This window comes from Manacus candei, unplaced genomic scaffold (assembly GCF_025592945.1).
Source record: "Manacus candei isolate 608988 ecotype Guabito, Panama unplaced genomic scaffold, ASM2559294v1 h1tg000099l, whole genome shotgun sequence".
NCBI lineage: Eukaryota > Metazoa > Chordata > Aves > Passeriformes > Pipridae > Manacus > Manacus candei.
The window spans coordinates 553,854-570,604 of NW_026138147.1; the positions used below are offsets into that span (position 1 = coordinate 553,854).

General features: G+C 51.5%; 2 protein-coding genes across 2 annotated transcripts in view; both read right to left on the minus strand.

Moving 5' to 3' along the window:
- LOC127461281 (uncharacterized) overlaps positions 1 to 16,751 on the minus strand; it is a 111,145-nt gene that overhangs the window by 16,312 nt on the left and 78,082 nt on the right. The window lies entirely within an intron of this gene.
- On the minus strand, positions 6,215 to 7,289 carry LOC127461284 (olfactory receptor 6F1-like). Its single transcript, XM_051768963.1, has one exon. It carries the CDS (start codon positions 7,287 to 7,289, stop codon positions 6,306 to 6,308), a length of 984 nt encoding a protein of 327 aa, XP_051624923.1. The 3' UTR covers positions 6,215 to 6,305.

Consider the following 16,751-nt stretch of genomic DNA (forward strand, 5'->3'; position numbering starts at 1 on the left):
GGTTTAACGGCTCTTGAACAGACTAATACCCGCTAGAGCAGAAGAACTTCTTCCTGAAAGCCAATGTGGTTTCAGAGCCAACAGGGGGACCACAGACATGGGGTTTGTTCTCAGACAACTGCAAGAGAAGTGCAGGGAACAGAACAAAGGTCTCTATGGAACCTTTGTTGAGCTCACCAGGGCTTTCAATACTGTGAGCAGAAAAGGTCTGTGGGAGATTTTGGAACGTTTAGGTTGTCCCCCCAAGTTCCTTAAAATAATCATCTACTCCACGAGGATCAGCACGGCCAAGTCAGATATGGCAATGCACTTTCTGAGCCCTTTCTAATAACCAATGGTGTGAAACAAGGCTGCGTTCTCGCACCAACCCTATTCACAATCTTCTTCAGCAGGATGCTCCAAAGGGCCATGGCAGACCTCAATGAAGAAGGTGGGATCTACATCCCATATCGTACCCCTGGAAGCCTTTTCAACCTAAGGCGACTGAAGGCCCACACTAAGACCTTAAACCATCTTGTCCAGGAGCTGCTTTACGCTGACGCCGACGCCCTCGTGGCTCACACAGTGGCAGCTCTGCAGCGTTTAACATCCTGCTGTGCTGAGGCTGCTGAGCTCTTTGGGCTGGGCGTCAGCTTGAAGAAGACACAAGTTCTCTATCAACCTGCACCTCAGGAAGGCTTCCATCACCCCCACATCACCATTGGCCAATCAGAGCTCAAATCAGTCCAGCAGTTTAATTACCTGGGTGGCCTCATCTCCTCGGGCGGTGAGATTGACGGAGAGACAGACAACAGGTTAGCAAAGGCATCGAGAGCTTTCGGAAGGCTCCATCAAAGAGTTTGGCGAAATAAACACCTGAAGAAAAGCACCAAGATCAGTGTTTACAGAGCCATTGTGCTGTCTACTCTCTCATATGGGTCCGAACCGTGGGTCATCCACCACCACCACCTGCGACTCCTCGAACACTTCCATCAACGCTGTCTCCGCACAATCCTAAACATCCCCTGGTCAGATGATGTGACCAATACGTCTGTTCTAGAACAGGCAGCAGTCACAAGTATTGAGGCCATGTTGCTGAGAACACAGCTGAGCTGGGCAGGGCATGTCTCCAGGATGAAGGACCAACCACCCCCTCTCGAAGGTCCTGCTTTATGGTGAACTTGCCACCGGCTGCCGCAAGAGAGGAGCCCCGAAGAGGAGATGCAAGGATTCCCTGAAGCAACATCTCAGCCTTGGCCACATTGATCTCCATCGCTGGTCTACTCTGGCCTCCAGTCAGGAGGTCTGGAGACACACCATCTATAACGCTGCTGCTTCCTTTGAGAACGCTCACAGGATCACTCTCGAGGAGAAAAGACAGCGCAGAAAGAATCGTGTCCTGCAGAATACACCACCTAAGGAGTCTTTCTGCTGTGCCTTTTGCAATCAGATATGTCTATCTCGTATTGGCCTCATTAGCCACCAGTGTGCCTGTAATAAATGTGGATAGAGCCTTCCTAAATCTTCGTTTGCGAAGCCCAGCCATGAGGGGGTAGGAAAGGGTTGTGGGGGCACCATGGAGGCTCGAGGGGATCAACATGGGGGCATTTAGGGCTTAGGAGGCATTTAGAGGTCCTGAGTGGGCCCTGGGGACACTTGGGGGGCCCTGAGGTGACAATGGCGGAGCTCAAAGGGGCCGCGGGGCAGGACGGGAGTTTTAGTCAAAGAAACGGCTAAAATGGCGCGGCTCCAAGGCACCGCCCCCAACCCCGTTCCCGAGCGGTGATTGGCTGAGCGCAGTGACGGGCGGGCGCAGCTGCCAATGGGAGGTCGGAGGCGGGAAGCGGTGGCGCTGACGGGAGCATGGGGGGCAGCGGATTTGGGGGGATTTGGGGACTTTGGGGAGTTTTGGGGGTCCCTCATGACCCCCCACAGCCTCCCGGGACCCCCCTGGCGCCTGTTGGCCGTGAACGTAAAGGAGGAGAAGTCAGATGAGCCCTTCCCCCTGCGGTTTCCTCCCGGGACCCCCAAATCCCGCCGGACCCTCCCCAAACAAGGGCGGGAAGGGAAAGGGGTCCCGGAGGCGCTGCCCGCGCTCCCTGGGGGCACTTCTGTGCTGATGCCCCTTGGTTGTTGTGCCTGCAGGGACTGGAACATGGATGTTTGTCCCAAGAAAGCGCTGCTCCATCTCCGAACCGCCCCTGCTCCTCTCACACCTTGTTCTCTCTCTTTGCCCAGCAGTCCCTGGGTGGCTCCAGAGCCCTCCGGCTGTGGGTGTGTGACACATTCACATCAGCCCCTGCTCTCCTGGGCTCCTACACACGCCAGCCATGAGCTGCTCCTCCGTGATCTTGCTGTCCGTTCATAAACAGATCTTTGAAAGTGTTGCTGATTTAGAAACTGAACCTCTCAAGGCCCTTCCCCATCTTCGTTGCCTCCTTTGGAAAATCTCTAAGGGCTCAATGTCTTTATTTTATTGTGTCCCCCCAGACTGCCCCAATGGTGCAGGTGAGGCCGCCCCAGGGCAGAGCAGAGTGGGACAATCCCCTCCCTGGCCCGGCCGTGCTGGGCCTGATGCCCCCAGGACAGGGTTGTCCCTCCTGGCTGCCAGGGCACTGCTGGCTCAGGGCCAACTGGCCACCCACCAGGACCCCCGAGGCCCTTTCCTGGCACTGCTCTCCAGCCTCTCATTCCCTGCTCTGTCTGTCCATCCGTGGTTGCCCCATCCTGGGGGCAGAATCCAACACTTCCCCCTGTTGAACTCCCTGTGGTTGGTGATTCCCAGCCCTCTGATCTGTCGAGGTCTCTCTGCAGGGCTTCCCTCTTCCATGAGGCCCCTCAGTGTCCAAATGCTCCCTTTGTTCCATGAGGTTCCCAGGGTCCCTTTGGCTCCTTAAGACTGCAGTGTGACAATGTCCCCTTAATTCCATGAGTTTCTGAAATGTCTCAGGGCTCCTTTGGTTCCAAAAGGCCCTGCCATGTCCAAATGGCCCCTTACTTCCATGAGGTTCTGCAGTGGCCCAGTTTTCCTTTGCTTCCATGAGGCCCTACAGTGTCACAATGGACCCTTGATTCCAAGAGGTTCCAAAATATCTCAGGGTTCCTTTGGTTCCGTGGGGCCCACCAATGTCACAATGGCTCCTTGGCTCCATGACTTTCCATAGAGTCCCTGAGTTCCTTTGCTTCCATGAGGCCCTGCAGAGTCCCAGTGGCCCCTTGATTCCTTGAGGTTCTGAAATGTCACAATGGCCCCTTGATTCCTTGAGGTTCTGAAATGTCACAATGGTCCCTTGATTCCATGAGGTTCTGAAATGTCACAATGGCCCCTTGATTCCTTGAGGTTCTGAAATGTCACAATGGCCCCTTGATTCCATGAGGTTCTGAAATGTCACAATGGTCCCTTGATTCCATGAGGTTCCACACTGTCCCAAAATTGCTTGGGTTCCATGAGCCCTTGGAGTGTCACAGTGGACCCTGTTTCTCCAGGGGAAGAGGGACAGCACAAGACACACAGACACCAACTCTAAGGAACAAGTGTGTCATTTCTCCGTAGTGCAAAAGAGCAAAGAATTACAAAAGGATAAGCTCAGTAATGCACCTCATCGTTCCTACAAAGAGTGCCTGGAGTGATGAGAAAAGATGCATCCTCAGTTCCCCTCATCCGTTCCCCTCAGCCAGGCCCGCACGGCAGCGGGGGAGCCCCGGTCACAGCCAAGAGTTGGAGAACCCCTCCTGGGGAAGGGAAATCCACTCGTAGGGGAGAGCTCCATCTCTGCTGGGAGGGGGTCCAGCTTTCCTGTGCTTGAATAAACAAGCTCACAGAGCTATGTTAATTTGGAAGGTTCATCCAGAGGCCAACTTTGGCTCAGGGATGTTGTTCAGGCCTCAGTGCTTCAGCTGCAGAGCCTTGTGGAACCAAGGGGCCGTTGTGACACTGTGGGGCCTTGTGGAACCAAAGGGACCCTGTGATACTGTGGAACCTCATGGAGACAAAGGAACCCTGGGACACTGTGGAACCTCTTGGAATCGAGGGGCCATTGTGACATTGCAGGGCCTCTTGGAATCAAGGGGCCATTGTGACACTGTGGAACCCAAGGAACCCTGGGAAACTGTGGAACCTCATGGAATCATCAGGGCAATTGGGACACTGTGGAACCTCATGGAACAAAAGGGTTTCCTTGTGACACTGTGGGGCCACATGGAACCAAAGGGACCCTGTACCTGTGTCTGATGGACACTCGAGGCCCATTATCCTGGCTGATTATGGACTCTAATGGGCACCAACACAGGATCAGTTCCCCATGGACATTTCCCACATTCTGAACCACTCTTACCATTGTATAAGTTTGTTATTTTAGCTTCTCTAATGACCTTGATGTTCAAGTATATCCTCAACAGACAGAAAACTGGATGTATATCCAGACGTGAGACAAAAAACTGCTCAAGCAGAAGTGGGAAGGACTTTTGTCTCCCAACGTGGCTGTGGAAGCTCCGTGGGGAGACTCCCAAATTCCCTGTATGGGAATAAAACAGCTCTGGACACAGAGGAACCCCCTGTCCTGGACAGTGCAGTGAGCAATGAATCTGCTGCAGGTAAAGCTGCAACAGAATCAGAACCTCTATAATGAAAAGCATTAAATGGTTTATCTTTTTCTGTTTACAGGACATTGTTTCTGGTATTTTTAATATAAATATAATAATATTTAATATTTCATGGTTATTTATCCCTGGATTAGCCAGCCATCCTAACAAGACCTTGCAACTCACGATTTTAGAAGAAAGAATTCAGAGTGATGTCCCCTAAGGGCCACTCCCATACAACACACAGAGAGCAAATGCCACCTGACCCTTGGAAGAGAAACTCACCCCGAAAGCTAATGCAGGCTGTGACACTGATAACAAACAGCAGGAACTGCTGGATTTGTTCTGTTTCCCACTCCTTCAAATGAAAGCATTCCAATGATGGGACTTCCAACACCAAACATGGACCACTCCAATGGTCTCCCTCCAACTGGAGTGATGCTCCTTTTGGAAGGAAAAGCAGCCCAACCTCCCATAGATCCACAAATCCTCTTCATGGTCACTCCCCTGGGGTTAAGTGAAAGGAGAGATCTGCCTGCTATCTCGTATGGTGGTTTATATCAATCTCTTCTTAATGCTTGTTTCTTTTGCAGGTTCGGATATAATTGCTTTAATATAATTGCTTTGATACAGTGCACTGTACTACTTTATGCTGTATTATACCCTACTAGTAGGTTTTTAGTCTTTACACTGTGTAGTAAACAAATCTGATTAAGAGTTTTCATCTGTTCACTTGTCTGTTCATTTGTCATAATAAATAATTCATTTTATATAAATACATCTGATCTGCCATCGTTAAAACCTGTGAGACAAAATTATTTAATCACACCTCTGTAATTCCTTAAATTTAAACTGTTGACACAGCCCAAGGCTAAGACTGGATCCAGCCACACTCGGGCTCCTCTCTGAGAAGGCATTTAGAAAGCAAGGGGATCCTTTCTGTACCTCGTGACTCAACAGCAGGGCTTCTTTAATAACTTTGTCTGAGCCTTCCACTCCCCCCGTGCCAGCCCCGCGCCCACACACACGAACCCTGCAGTCCAGTCGCTCCAGTGGCTCCGTTGTCAGCACTATTGACACGGGGGCTGTTCAGGGCCCTGCTCCTCCTCCAGTTGCTGCACTCACACCCCCGTGCTCACGAGCTCTTGCAGAGAGAATTGGCTCACACAGGAGTTGGAAGTTAAGTTTAATGAGAAGACAGAACAGACTGCACTGGTTGGGGTCCTCCCCTCAACTTCCCTCCAGTCCTGTGTTATCCAAAACTGCTCTTCCCCTGCATCCCATCATGTGTCCTACACTCCAAGGCAACAATCCCCCTAGGCCAAATGGGGATCTGCTCTCAGTGACTGAGGGGTTTCAGACCTGGACAACAGGGCTGATGGTTCTCCCAGGGCAGCCCTGGAAAGAGCTGGGACATGGGATCCATTTCCCAGAGCCTGGCATTGGGGTTGTCACTTGCCACTGTTCCTCTGTGCTCTCTCTGTTTGGAGATGGATTCTTGGAGAGCTGATGGCCCTGCAGTGATGGAGCAGCCAGGGCAGAGCATTAACTGAGTTACTCCTCCTCCCACTGTTAGTGCCCTGTCTGTGTGTGCAGATGAGCTTCTTATCACTTAACCTGACACAAGCTGACAAGAGCACAAATCTCCTGAGGCATCCGTGTTTGGAGGTCACACACATATGCCCTGCTATTGTTTAACAGATGAGAGCAGATCCTTGGAATTTATGTCCAGAAATGCATCAGGATTAGGGGAAAAGCTTTGTTATTGTACTGGCAATGGATTTGTTCAGTGCCAGTATCACAGCCTTGTTCCTAAGGCTGTAGATGAAGGGATTTAAGAATGGGTACAGGACTGTGTTCAGCAAAGCTACAATTCGGTTGGTCTTCAAGGAAACATCTGCTGAAGGACACATGTAGAGAGCAATGCAGCTCCCATATGCAATGGATAAGGTGATGAGATGGGAAGAGCAGGTGGTAAAAGCTTTCTTCCTCCCAGAGGCTGCTGGAAGCTGCAGAACACAGCAAAGGATGCACGTGTAAAATGCCAGAGTTAAACAGAAGGAACCCAGCACGACCCACGATAAGAAAACAGAGTCTATTTTCCAAAGCAGGCTGGTGTCAGAGCAGGACAGTTTGAATAAGGGGGAGTTGTCACAAAGGAAATGGGGGATCCTGTTGGAGCCACAGAAGGACAGCTGAGAGAGGAAGAGCAGGCGGTAGCTCAGGAGGGTGAAGCCGAGGAGCCAGGCAGCAAGAACCAGGCAGAGGCAGAGCTGAGGCTCCCTGGTGGCAGCGTAGTGCAGGGGGTGGCAGATGGCAACCCAGCGGTCAAAGGCCATGACAACAAGCAGGACAAACTCTGTGCAGCCCAGGGCGAAATAGAAATAGGATTGGGCAAAGCAGCTGCTCAGCGAGATGGTTTTCTGATCAGAACTCAGGATGGCAAACAATTTGATGCTTGTGGAGGATGTAAACCAGATTTCCAGGAACGCCAGGTTGCTAATGAAAAAGTACATGGGGGTTTGCAGGTGGTGATCCACACACACGAGGAAAATGATGGTTGCATTCCCTGTCACTGTTGTCAGGTACATGAGCAGAAGGATCACAGAGAGAAACAGCTGCAGGCTTTGATCAAGCCCTGGGAAACCCTCTAGGATGAACTCAGTAACTGTTGTTTCATTTGCTGCTCCCATGCTGAATTTCAGTTCATCCTGCCGGGACAGGAACATGGCAAAACCAAGTGTGATAATTTCACAGGCAGGACAAAATGTTCTGTCCTTCCCTCTCTGCTCCTTTCATTTCCTGCACTCTTCCTGTACAGCCCAGAGATCGTCCTTCAAGCAATTCTCACACCCTGATTTTTCTGTTTCACATTTCACTCAGAGTCCTCAGAGATTTTGCTGTCTTATTTCTACTTTGCCAAATACTCACAAAGAATTCTTTCACCAGAACAGAGGATTCTGGAGAGGCTGTTGGCTATTTCACCCCATTCCTGGGAAATCCCAGGCTCACTCAGACCTCTGGCAAACATCTGTCACACCTCTGTGCCAAAAGCCTCTCTTCTACTGCACAGATGCTAACCCATGAAATCACATCCACTCTGCATGTTTAAAGCTCTTGTCTCTACTTTTCAGTGTTGGCCTTTTGCACTGGGAATCCCTGAGAATCTGTTGATTCCAAAATAAGCAATATCAAGTATTTTGCAATCCCCTGCTTTCTGCCACAGCTTCTTGCTCTCTGGTTCTTCAGGAAAAGAGAGGGGAGGGCAGAATAGGGACCAAGTATAACTTGACTTTTTAGTACTCTAAATAATGACCAAAATTTATTATGGATCCACACAGTGTGTCACAGAGTCCCACCTCACACCCGTCTGCACAAAAAGGCACTTGTTGCCATACAGTTGCTCGTTGCTATTGCTGTCAAATGTTCCAACCCAAATGCAGAGCAAGAGAACAGTGCCAGGAAGAGATTTGTAACCTCTCCTTTGCCTGCCAGTTTTAGACTGGGAGAACCCAGCCTCCAGAGCCTTCTCTTGTCTCCACTGACTACAGAGGGAGCCTGGAGAAAACAAGTTCCATAAGGGCCTGCAGTGGAGCAGATGAAACTCATTATTCAAGTCTCAAATCTCCGATTAATTAAGTTGTTATGCTTTTAAATGAAAATTCACAGTTCACAGAAAGAAGCATGAGAAAAAATGTGCAATAAAGACTGGCATTTTCCCTTTCATCTTTTGATTTTGTTTTTAGGCAGAGAGGAGCAGAGCACATGGCTCCAAAACCAGGGTGATTTGAAATTCCAGGGGGAGAAGAGGGGATGGTGGTTTTGAAGCAATGAAACAAAGCTGTGTTGATGTGCAGCCAGAGCACTGAAGTCATTAGTCCCCTGAGTGGTCCCAGCTCATTGTCCACATAGATAAGAGGAGAGACTGGTCTGAGAGAGCCCATCAGCTTGAAACCAAGGGATTGAATTCAGTCAAGACCCTTAAAAATTAACAAACTCCAAAAGGAGCAACAATTTTGAGTCACCTTCAAAATCAGCTGTTGGACTGAATTGTGTGGGACCTGCCCAGGGACACCCTCCAGGGAAGTCCAGGCAGTCCTGGAGATGGGCAGATCCTGCTGTGCCCAGGCCTTTTCTGGGGCATAAATGTGGCGACTGCCGTCCTGGGGGGAGAATCTGACGCTTCAGAGATCCCTGGAGCAGCTTCTGCTGCACAGCTGAGTAAACCTGAATGAGTTGGAAGATGCTTACACATGCCAGAGGGGGCATGCAGGACCACAGGTCAGGTGGATTATAAGAATTAATCAGAACAGTGGTGACCAAAGTCACACCTGATCCAATTGAAGACACTGGTGCAAGGACCATTGCAAAGGAAACTCTTCCAATCTGAGTTATCCCACAAGTCAAGCAATCTTTTCCTTGAGAGCTCATCAAAAATAGAGAGGAAGAAAAAAAAAGCGAGGAAGAAGGAGAGATATAAAATGTGCTAATACCAACTGAGAAGAACCTCTGAGCAATGTTTCACCACTCAAACTGTTGGTAGAAAATGTGTTTGGGAAATGACTGCACAAAGAACATTCATGAATCTGGGAAGGAAGACTTCTCCAGAGAGTACACAGAAGTCTTCATGTCAGAGGGCTCCACTATTTCCTAAAATCTACGTTCAGGGCTTGAGTCAGCTGTTTGCAGAGAGGCCACCAGTGGCTCCAGCATTCTCTGGGGTAGCTGAAGCCCTCTGGGACTGGGAAAAGTGTCCCAGGACCTACGGGAGCTCTTCTGGAGCACGAGCTGGAAGGCCTGAGCTGAGGCAGGTACCTCAGGAGCGGTGCAGGACTGCTGGGTGCACTGGACAGGGACCAACAGCCCAGGAGCTCCTTGTCCTTCTGGGTGCCAGCTGTGAGGTCACTTCTGTCACAGGAACTGAGTAGCCCCCAGCTGATCTGTGGGAAGGCAAAGAATCAGAAGTCATGAATGTCATCAGAAAGCTACTCCCAACATGATGGCAGATTTGGGAAGGTCAAGGGGAACGGGGACAAGGGAGATGGGAGACTTGGCAAGGGAATAATGCTTGGCCAAGAGAGATGGAAGATTTGACCAGAGAAGGGCTGCTGGGAGATGTGATGGTCAGAGGTGTCTTGGGCACAGCAACCATGAAATGATGGAGTTTTCAGTTCTGGGTGAAGTAAGGAAGGGGTCAATAAAACCTTTACCTTGGACTTCTGGAGGGTGGACTTTGGCCTGTTCAGGACACTGAAATGGTTGAGACAGTGTCCTGGAAAACAGTCCTTAATAACAAAGAGGTCCAGGAAGGCTGGACATACTCTAAGAAGGAAATCTTGAAGGCCCAGGAGCAGCCTGTCCATGTGTGCTGCAAGATGAGCCAGCAGGGAAGACGACTGGCCTGGCTGAGCAGGGAACTTTTCTGGGACTGGGGGAATAAAAAGGGTTTATGACCTTTGGAAGAAGGGGCAGGCAGCTCAGAAAGAGTACAAGGATGTTGTTAGGCCATGTAGAGAGAAAATTAGAAAGGTAAAAGCTCGGCTAGAACTCAATCTGGCTACTTCTGTAAAGGGTAATAAAAAGGGTTTATATAATACATCATCAACAAAAGGAGGGCACAGGAAAATCTCCATCCTTTACTGGACACCGGGGGGAACACTGTCACCAAGGATGAGGAAAAGGCCAAGGCATTTAATGCCTTCTTTGCCTCAGTCTTTCACAGAAAGGCCTGTTATCCTCAGGACAACCAGCCCCCTGAGCTGGTAGACAAGGACAGGGAGCAGAATGGACCCTCTGTAATCCAGGAGGAAGCAGCTGGTGATCTGCTGAGCCACTGAGACACTCCCAAGTCTATGGGACCAGAAGGGATTCATCCAAGGGTGCTGAGGGAGCTGGAGGGAGAGCTCAGCAGAAACCCTCCACCATTTACCATCAGTCCTGGCTCACTAGGGAGGACCCGATGAGTGGAGGTGCTCATGTGATGCCCATCCACAAGAAGGGCCAGAAGGAGGATTGAAACAGGAGCCAGGCCTAGAAGAGTTAACTGAGATATCTTGGCCTGCTGAGAAACCCAATACCTGTTTTGCTGGAAGAACATTTTCGGAGCACTGGTTAATCTCATGTTCTGTTCTGGTCACTGGACCAAAGGCCTTATTATAGAAAGAATAGGAGTAGTACACACACAGTAATAAATTAGGTAACCCAGATGTTTGAATAAGATCTAGAAGGCCCAGAGCCAGGATTTTGCAAGCTTGAAGAATTCAGGTCACCTGATTGAAGAGGTCAAATTGAGGAAGACGTCCATGGCGACCACCAGAGGGATGAAGGCTTGAGGAGAAGCCCCCCACAGTAGAAGACTGGGCATGTCTGGAAAGACTCTGCCCAGAGACCAGCCTGCTTATTAGTATGTATAATAAATGAGGTAACCCTGTATCTAAAGTGTATAAATTCGCTTAGTTTTGCACTTTCAAGTTGAGCAATTTTGTCCAGTGCGAGCTGGCTTGCTCCCAACATTGAATAAAGAATTACCTTGCTGCTTAAAGATAAAAGATTGTCTCTGAGCAGTCTTTGGGGCCGATTGTTCGGATTCACTGGTCACGTGCAAACAGGTGAGTGGTCAGTGCCCATCCCTGGCCATGCCCGGCAAGGGATCCCCACAGTCTGTCCCGTTTGCTTCATCCCTCCATTGCCAAGAACTTTTCAGGACAAGGGAACTCTGTGCTCTGGGTTTGGAGGGAGGTCCCAGTGCCACTTTTTGGAGTGGGATTGACAAATGATGAGGTCTTGTGTTCTCTGGGGGGCCAGACTCTGGTGAGACTGGTGTGTGTGCACATGAGACTGGTGTGGGTGTGGGTGGGTGTAACCACCAGTGAACATCAAACCGGAGCACCCACTGCCTAGATGAGACCTGGGAACCATCTCCTGGAGGGATCCACATGGGCTGGGTGTCCCTGTAGCTCTGCATCTCCCCCTGAGGTGGCAGAGCACACCAACTGCCCATCCCTGTGTCCCTTTCTCCACTGGCTGTGCTTTGGTTTGGCCCAGAAACCTGCCGAGGTCCCTTCCAGGATGAGTCCCAGTGCACTGCCCTGCACCGTGGGCCTCCCCCTCCTGATCCAGCATCTGTGGGGCAGCAGAGCTGGGTCAGTGCAGGGACAGGGCTGGCTCTGACAGGGGCCATGAAACCACTGCCAGGAGGTGACAGCAAGGACAGTTTGCAAAGAACAAATTTAGATAGGGTGCCTTTGTTGGAATCAAGGGGGTCATTGTGACACCAGAGAAAGTCAGGGAATCAATGAGCTGTTGTGACACTTCAGGGTCTCCTGGAACCAAAGGAACCCTGGGACAGTTTGGAACCTCATGGAGTCAAGGGCCTATTGAGACCCTGCAAAGCTCATGGAAGCAGAGGAATTCTGGGAGAGTGTGGAACTTCCTGGAATCAAAGGGCCATTGTGACGCTGGAGGGCCTCATGGATATGAAGGAAAGCTGGGAGACTGCAGAATCTCCTGGAATCAAGTGGCCTTTTTGCACTGAGGGGCCAGAACTGGACACAGCACTCGAGGTGGGGCCTCAGCAGTGCCCAGCACAGAGGGGCAATCAGTTCTCTGCTCCTGCTGGCCACACTCTTCTCCACAAAGGCCACGATGCCCTTGGCCTTCTTGCCCCCCTGGGCACACTCTGCCTCATATCCAGCCGCTGTCAAGCAGCACCCCCAAGTCCCTTCCTGCTGAGCAGCTCTCCAGCCCCTCTGCCCCCAGCCTGGAGCGTTCCAGGGGGTTGTTGGGACCCAAGGGCAGGGCCTGACACTTGGCCTTATTGATCCAGCCTGTCCAGATCCCTCTGCAGAGCCTTCCTGCCCTCCAGCACATCCACAATCACACCCAACTTCATGGTATCAACCAATGTACTGAGGGGGCACTTGATCCCCTCATCCAGATCAGCAAGAAGGATGTTAAACAGGAGCAGCCTGAGCCCTTGGGAACCCCACTAGTGACCGACCCCAGCTGGATTTAGTTCCATCCCCCACCACTCTCTGAGCCATCAGCCACTTTGTCACCCAGCAAACAGTTCCCTGGGCAAGCCATGAGCAGCCAGTTTGTGCAGGAGGTGCTGGGGGAGATGGGCTCAAAGGCTTTCCTGAAGTCAGAACAGACACATCCCCAGCCTTTCCCTCAGCTTCTGAGGGGGTCATTTTGTCAGAGGAGGAGACCAGGTTGGTCAGGCAGGACCTGCCTTTCCCAACCCCACACTGGCTGGGCCTGATCCCCTGGATGTCCTGCCCGTGCCGTGGGATGGTGCACTCGGGTGCATCCCTTCTGGGCCCAGGGCCTTGTGGGGGTGTCACTGGCAGGGCAGGTCACTGAGCATTTCCTGCTGGATTACAGGGGCTTCACTCAGCTCCCCATCACCAGCTTCCAGCCCTGGGCTCAGGGGATCCTGAGGACAAGTGGTTTTAGAAGTACAGACTGAGGCAAAGGAGGCAACAAGTCCCTCAGCCTTTTCCTCCTCCCCTGACACTGGGCTGCCCTCTCCACCCAGCAAGGGATGGAGACTCTCCTGAGCCCTCCTTTTGCTGCCCATGGATTCAGAGACACATTTTTTTGCTGTCTTTAAGTGCAATGGTCAAATTCTGTTCTGGTTTGCCCTTTTCCCTTTGAATTTTCTCCCTACATAACCTCACCACATCCTCGTAGTCCCCCCAAGTTTCCTGCCCCTCCTTCCAGGGGTGATAAACTCTCTTTTTTCCCTGAGTTCCAGTCTAAGTTCTCTGTTTAATCAAGTTGTGCCTTTTGCCTCCTGGCTTGTCTTAGGGCACATGGGCACAGTTCCTGGAGCTTTGAGATTTCCTTCTTAAAGCACCTCCAGCCTTCCTGGACTCCTTTGCCCTTCAGGATTGACTCCCAAGGGACTCCAGCAATCATTCTCCCAAACAGGCCAAAGTCTGCCTGCCGTCAGTCCAAGGTGTCAGTTCTGCTGCCCCCTCCTTCCTCCACCCAGAAAGGAAAACTCCAGCATTTTGGGGTCTCTGTGCCCGACGGCTCCGACCACCACCTCCCCCACCAGTCCCGGAATCATGGAATGGTTTGGCTTGGAAGGGACCTTAAAGAGCATCTCAGTGCGGCTGTGAAGCCGGGGGTGCAGCCAGGGGTGCCCAGGGCTGTGGGGCAGAGCAGGGTCCTGCAGCCCAGGGCGCTGTGCTGGGCAGGGACTCTGCTGCCTGCCAGGGGCAACTCTCAGCCGGCCCGGGAGCTGCTGCCAGGGCTGGGGGAGAAGGGCTGTGGGCAAGGAGAAATCCCTTGGAGGTGAGGGCAGCATCCTTTGGATGCCGTGCTCTTGCAGGGTCAGACCTGCTCACAGCTCCAGATCCCCACAAGGTATTTTACAGGGAAGATTTGACCAAGCACACAAAGTCAGGGGCTTTGGGGAGGCACTGGGACATAGAAATTGTTCTCTCAGTTTAGGAAGAAGCACTTAAATGCAAAGCCTTTTCCTCTCAGACATGAAGAATTCAAGGACTCTCAGAATCAGACAGGATCCTGGGCAGTGTTGAGCTGTGGGGGGAAGTCACAGCCCCACGAAGCCCCTGAAGCTTGAGGGCTTTGAAGGATTACAGAGTGTTAGACCGTTTTCCATGAGAACAGTAAGGCTAACTAGATAGTTCCCATGGTCACAGCCTTGAGATATAAAGAGTACAAGGTCAAAGCAGTCTGGTTGAAGGCAGCTGCTGGATGCCTAAGTGTTTCTGCAAGAATATGTTTATATTCTGTGTGTGAAAGTAGAAGTGAGCGAGCTCAGTAAAGGCTGTGCTCTGTGGATCCCCTGGGAGCAGGGACAGCACAAAGCCTTTCCCACGTGCCTCCCTCACCTGGTTGTGGTCTCCCTGTTTGTCAGCACTGCCATATTTTCCAACTTGAACCCCCCTCCATCTCCTCCCCATCCCTGGATCTGACCCTGTCAGTTCTGTACTCAGTGGTTCCTCCAGCACTGAACCCCCTCATCTACAGCCTGAGAAACCAGGAGTTCAAGGATGCTCAGAGAGAAATGATGACTGGATGCTTTCCAGGAGCAATCAAGTGCCTGTTTTCTGGGCTGTAGCATTCAGAATGGGTCTCACTAATGGCCCAGCCTTTCTGCTCAGGTTTTTTGTGGAGTTCATGGAGTTGTTCTCACAATAAGTTTCTGTGCAATTAAATATTATTATGCACCGGCCTTCTAATTTAGTGTTCACCTTTTGACCCAGAGATGTATAAATGATGAATTGTACTCTCGGAGTATTTAAACCATATAAAGGACCCTGCAGTGCCTTCTTTGTCCAAGATCCTTCTTCTTAGCTGTTCCCAAAGGACAGCACACTGCAGGACAGGATGTATTTGCAAAGGGGAAGGGGACAATAATCCCAGCCCAGCAGCACTGCCAGGGAGCAGCAGCGCTTGGTCTTCCCAGAGCTGTTCTCTTGCCCCTTCCACACTGTCCTCCTGAGCCCCTTTCTCCCTGTAAGGCCTGAGTGCTCTCTGAGCACAGTCCTGGGGGCTGGAAGCCCTTGGAGCACAGGCAGGGACAGGCCCTGGGAACTTGTGAAGCAGAGCTGGGCTCCCTTCCAGCATCTCCAGGATGCTGTGGGATCTTCTGAGGGCAGGGCATGGACTGGGGCACTTCTTCTGTCACCTTGCTCCAGGGCTGGAACTCTCCTGCAGTGTCACCATGACACTCCTGCTCTCTGCTTTCCAGGTTCCATTTTCAGATCCAATCTTCCCCTCCTGTTCCCAGGGACATCCTGGGAGTGCTTCAGAGCTGCCATCCTGGGGCAGCTCCTGCCCAGCGTGGGCAGGCACAAGGTCTCTCCAGCTGCTCCTCTCCCCTCCCCAGTGCCACTGTTTTCTGCAGCCTCCTCATCCTTGCCCAGCACAGCCCTCCTGGCACAGTTGGACACAGCCCTTGTTCTACCCCCTCCTCAGGCACCTGCCCAACCCCCTCAGCTCCAGCCTGATGGCCACAAACCTTCAGGGCAGGGAGGCACCAGGGAAATGCTGAGGAAACCTTTCAGCTGCACTCCAATCCAATTGGAGGGGTTGGCCTGGAGGAAGAAATCCCTTCTCATTGTCCAGAACCACCAGGACAACCTGTGTGGTGTCCTGGGCACTCCTCTGGAAGTGTGGGCTATGGAAAAGGTTTTGGTGTCAGGGATATTGAGAAGGCTGGGCAGTGTCACTGGGAGACCTCTCCCAAACCCTTGGAAAGGCCAGAGCCATCCCAGAGCTTCCTGGGGCCTTGGCAAAGGCAGACATGGAAGCAGTCTGCAAACAGGGCAGCAAGGAGGGTTGGCAGAGTTCCACACTGCTCAGGCTCAGCAGGGAAGGGGAGAGGGCAAGTCCTCCTGCAGCCATTGCCAGGCATGGGAAGGACAAGGCAGGGACTGCAGAACCCCTGTGGGAGGGGATAGAAGAGGATGTTGTGTGCCCAGACTCCAGCAAGGCCTTTGACATGGTCTGCTGTGGTCTCTTAGAGCCAGACTGGACTGCAGAAGTGGAAGATGTGGTGGGTGGGAAGTTGGCTGAATGAAGAGTGTCCAAAAAAATCCATGGTACAAAGTCCTCTTGGTAGCAACTTCCTGATGAAATCCCTCGGTGACCAGCCCTTGAACACCACTGTAGAACATCTTTATTCTCTTTCTGTACAATGGGACCAAATGTATTTTCAAGTCCTTTGTGGATGATGCCAAATTTCAGGGAGCCCTTGAGCAACCTGTCCTGGTTTAAAGACACATATTGGGCAGGGAACTCCAATCAAATGAACTCACTCCCCTTTTACTCCCCACCAATACAGGGAGACAAAAATACCAGGAGGTATAAGTGAAAAAATAACAATTTACTGACAAGAAATATGGCAGCAAAAACAACAATACCAACAGAACAGTTCAAAGCAAGAGCCGAGAGAGAAATTGCCTCCTCTCTCCCCCCCTGCCCCAACTCCCTTTTGTAAAGACAAAACCAGGGATCAGCAGGTGCCTCCCTTCCCCCTCTTCCCCCTGAGTGAACAAAGAACAAAAAACAAAACCAGGGGAAAGAGGGGGCAAAGCAAAATGTGGGAAACTCTCTGGCCTGAGGTGAGTTGTGCTGCCCAAGAACACGCTGACTCCAGAGGTGTCCCAGCGGGGCAGAGCCGGCGACTCCGGTCCGTGGGGCAGGGGGGA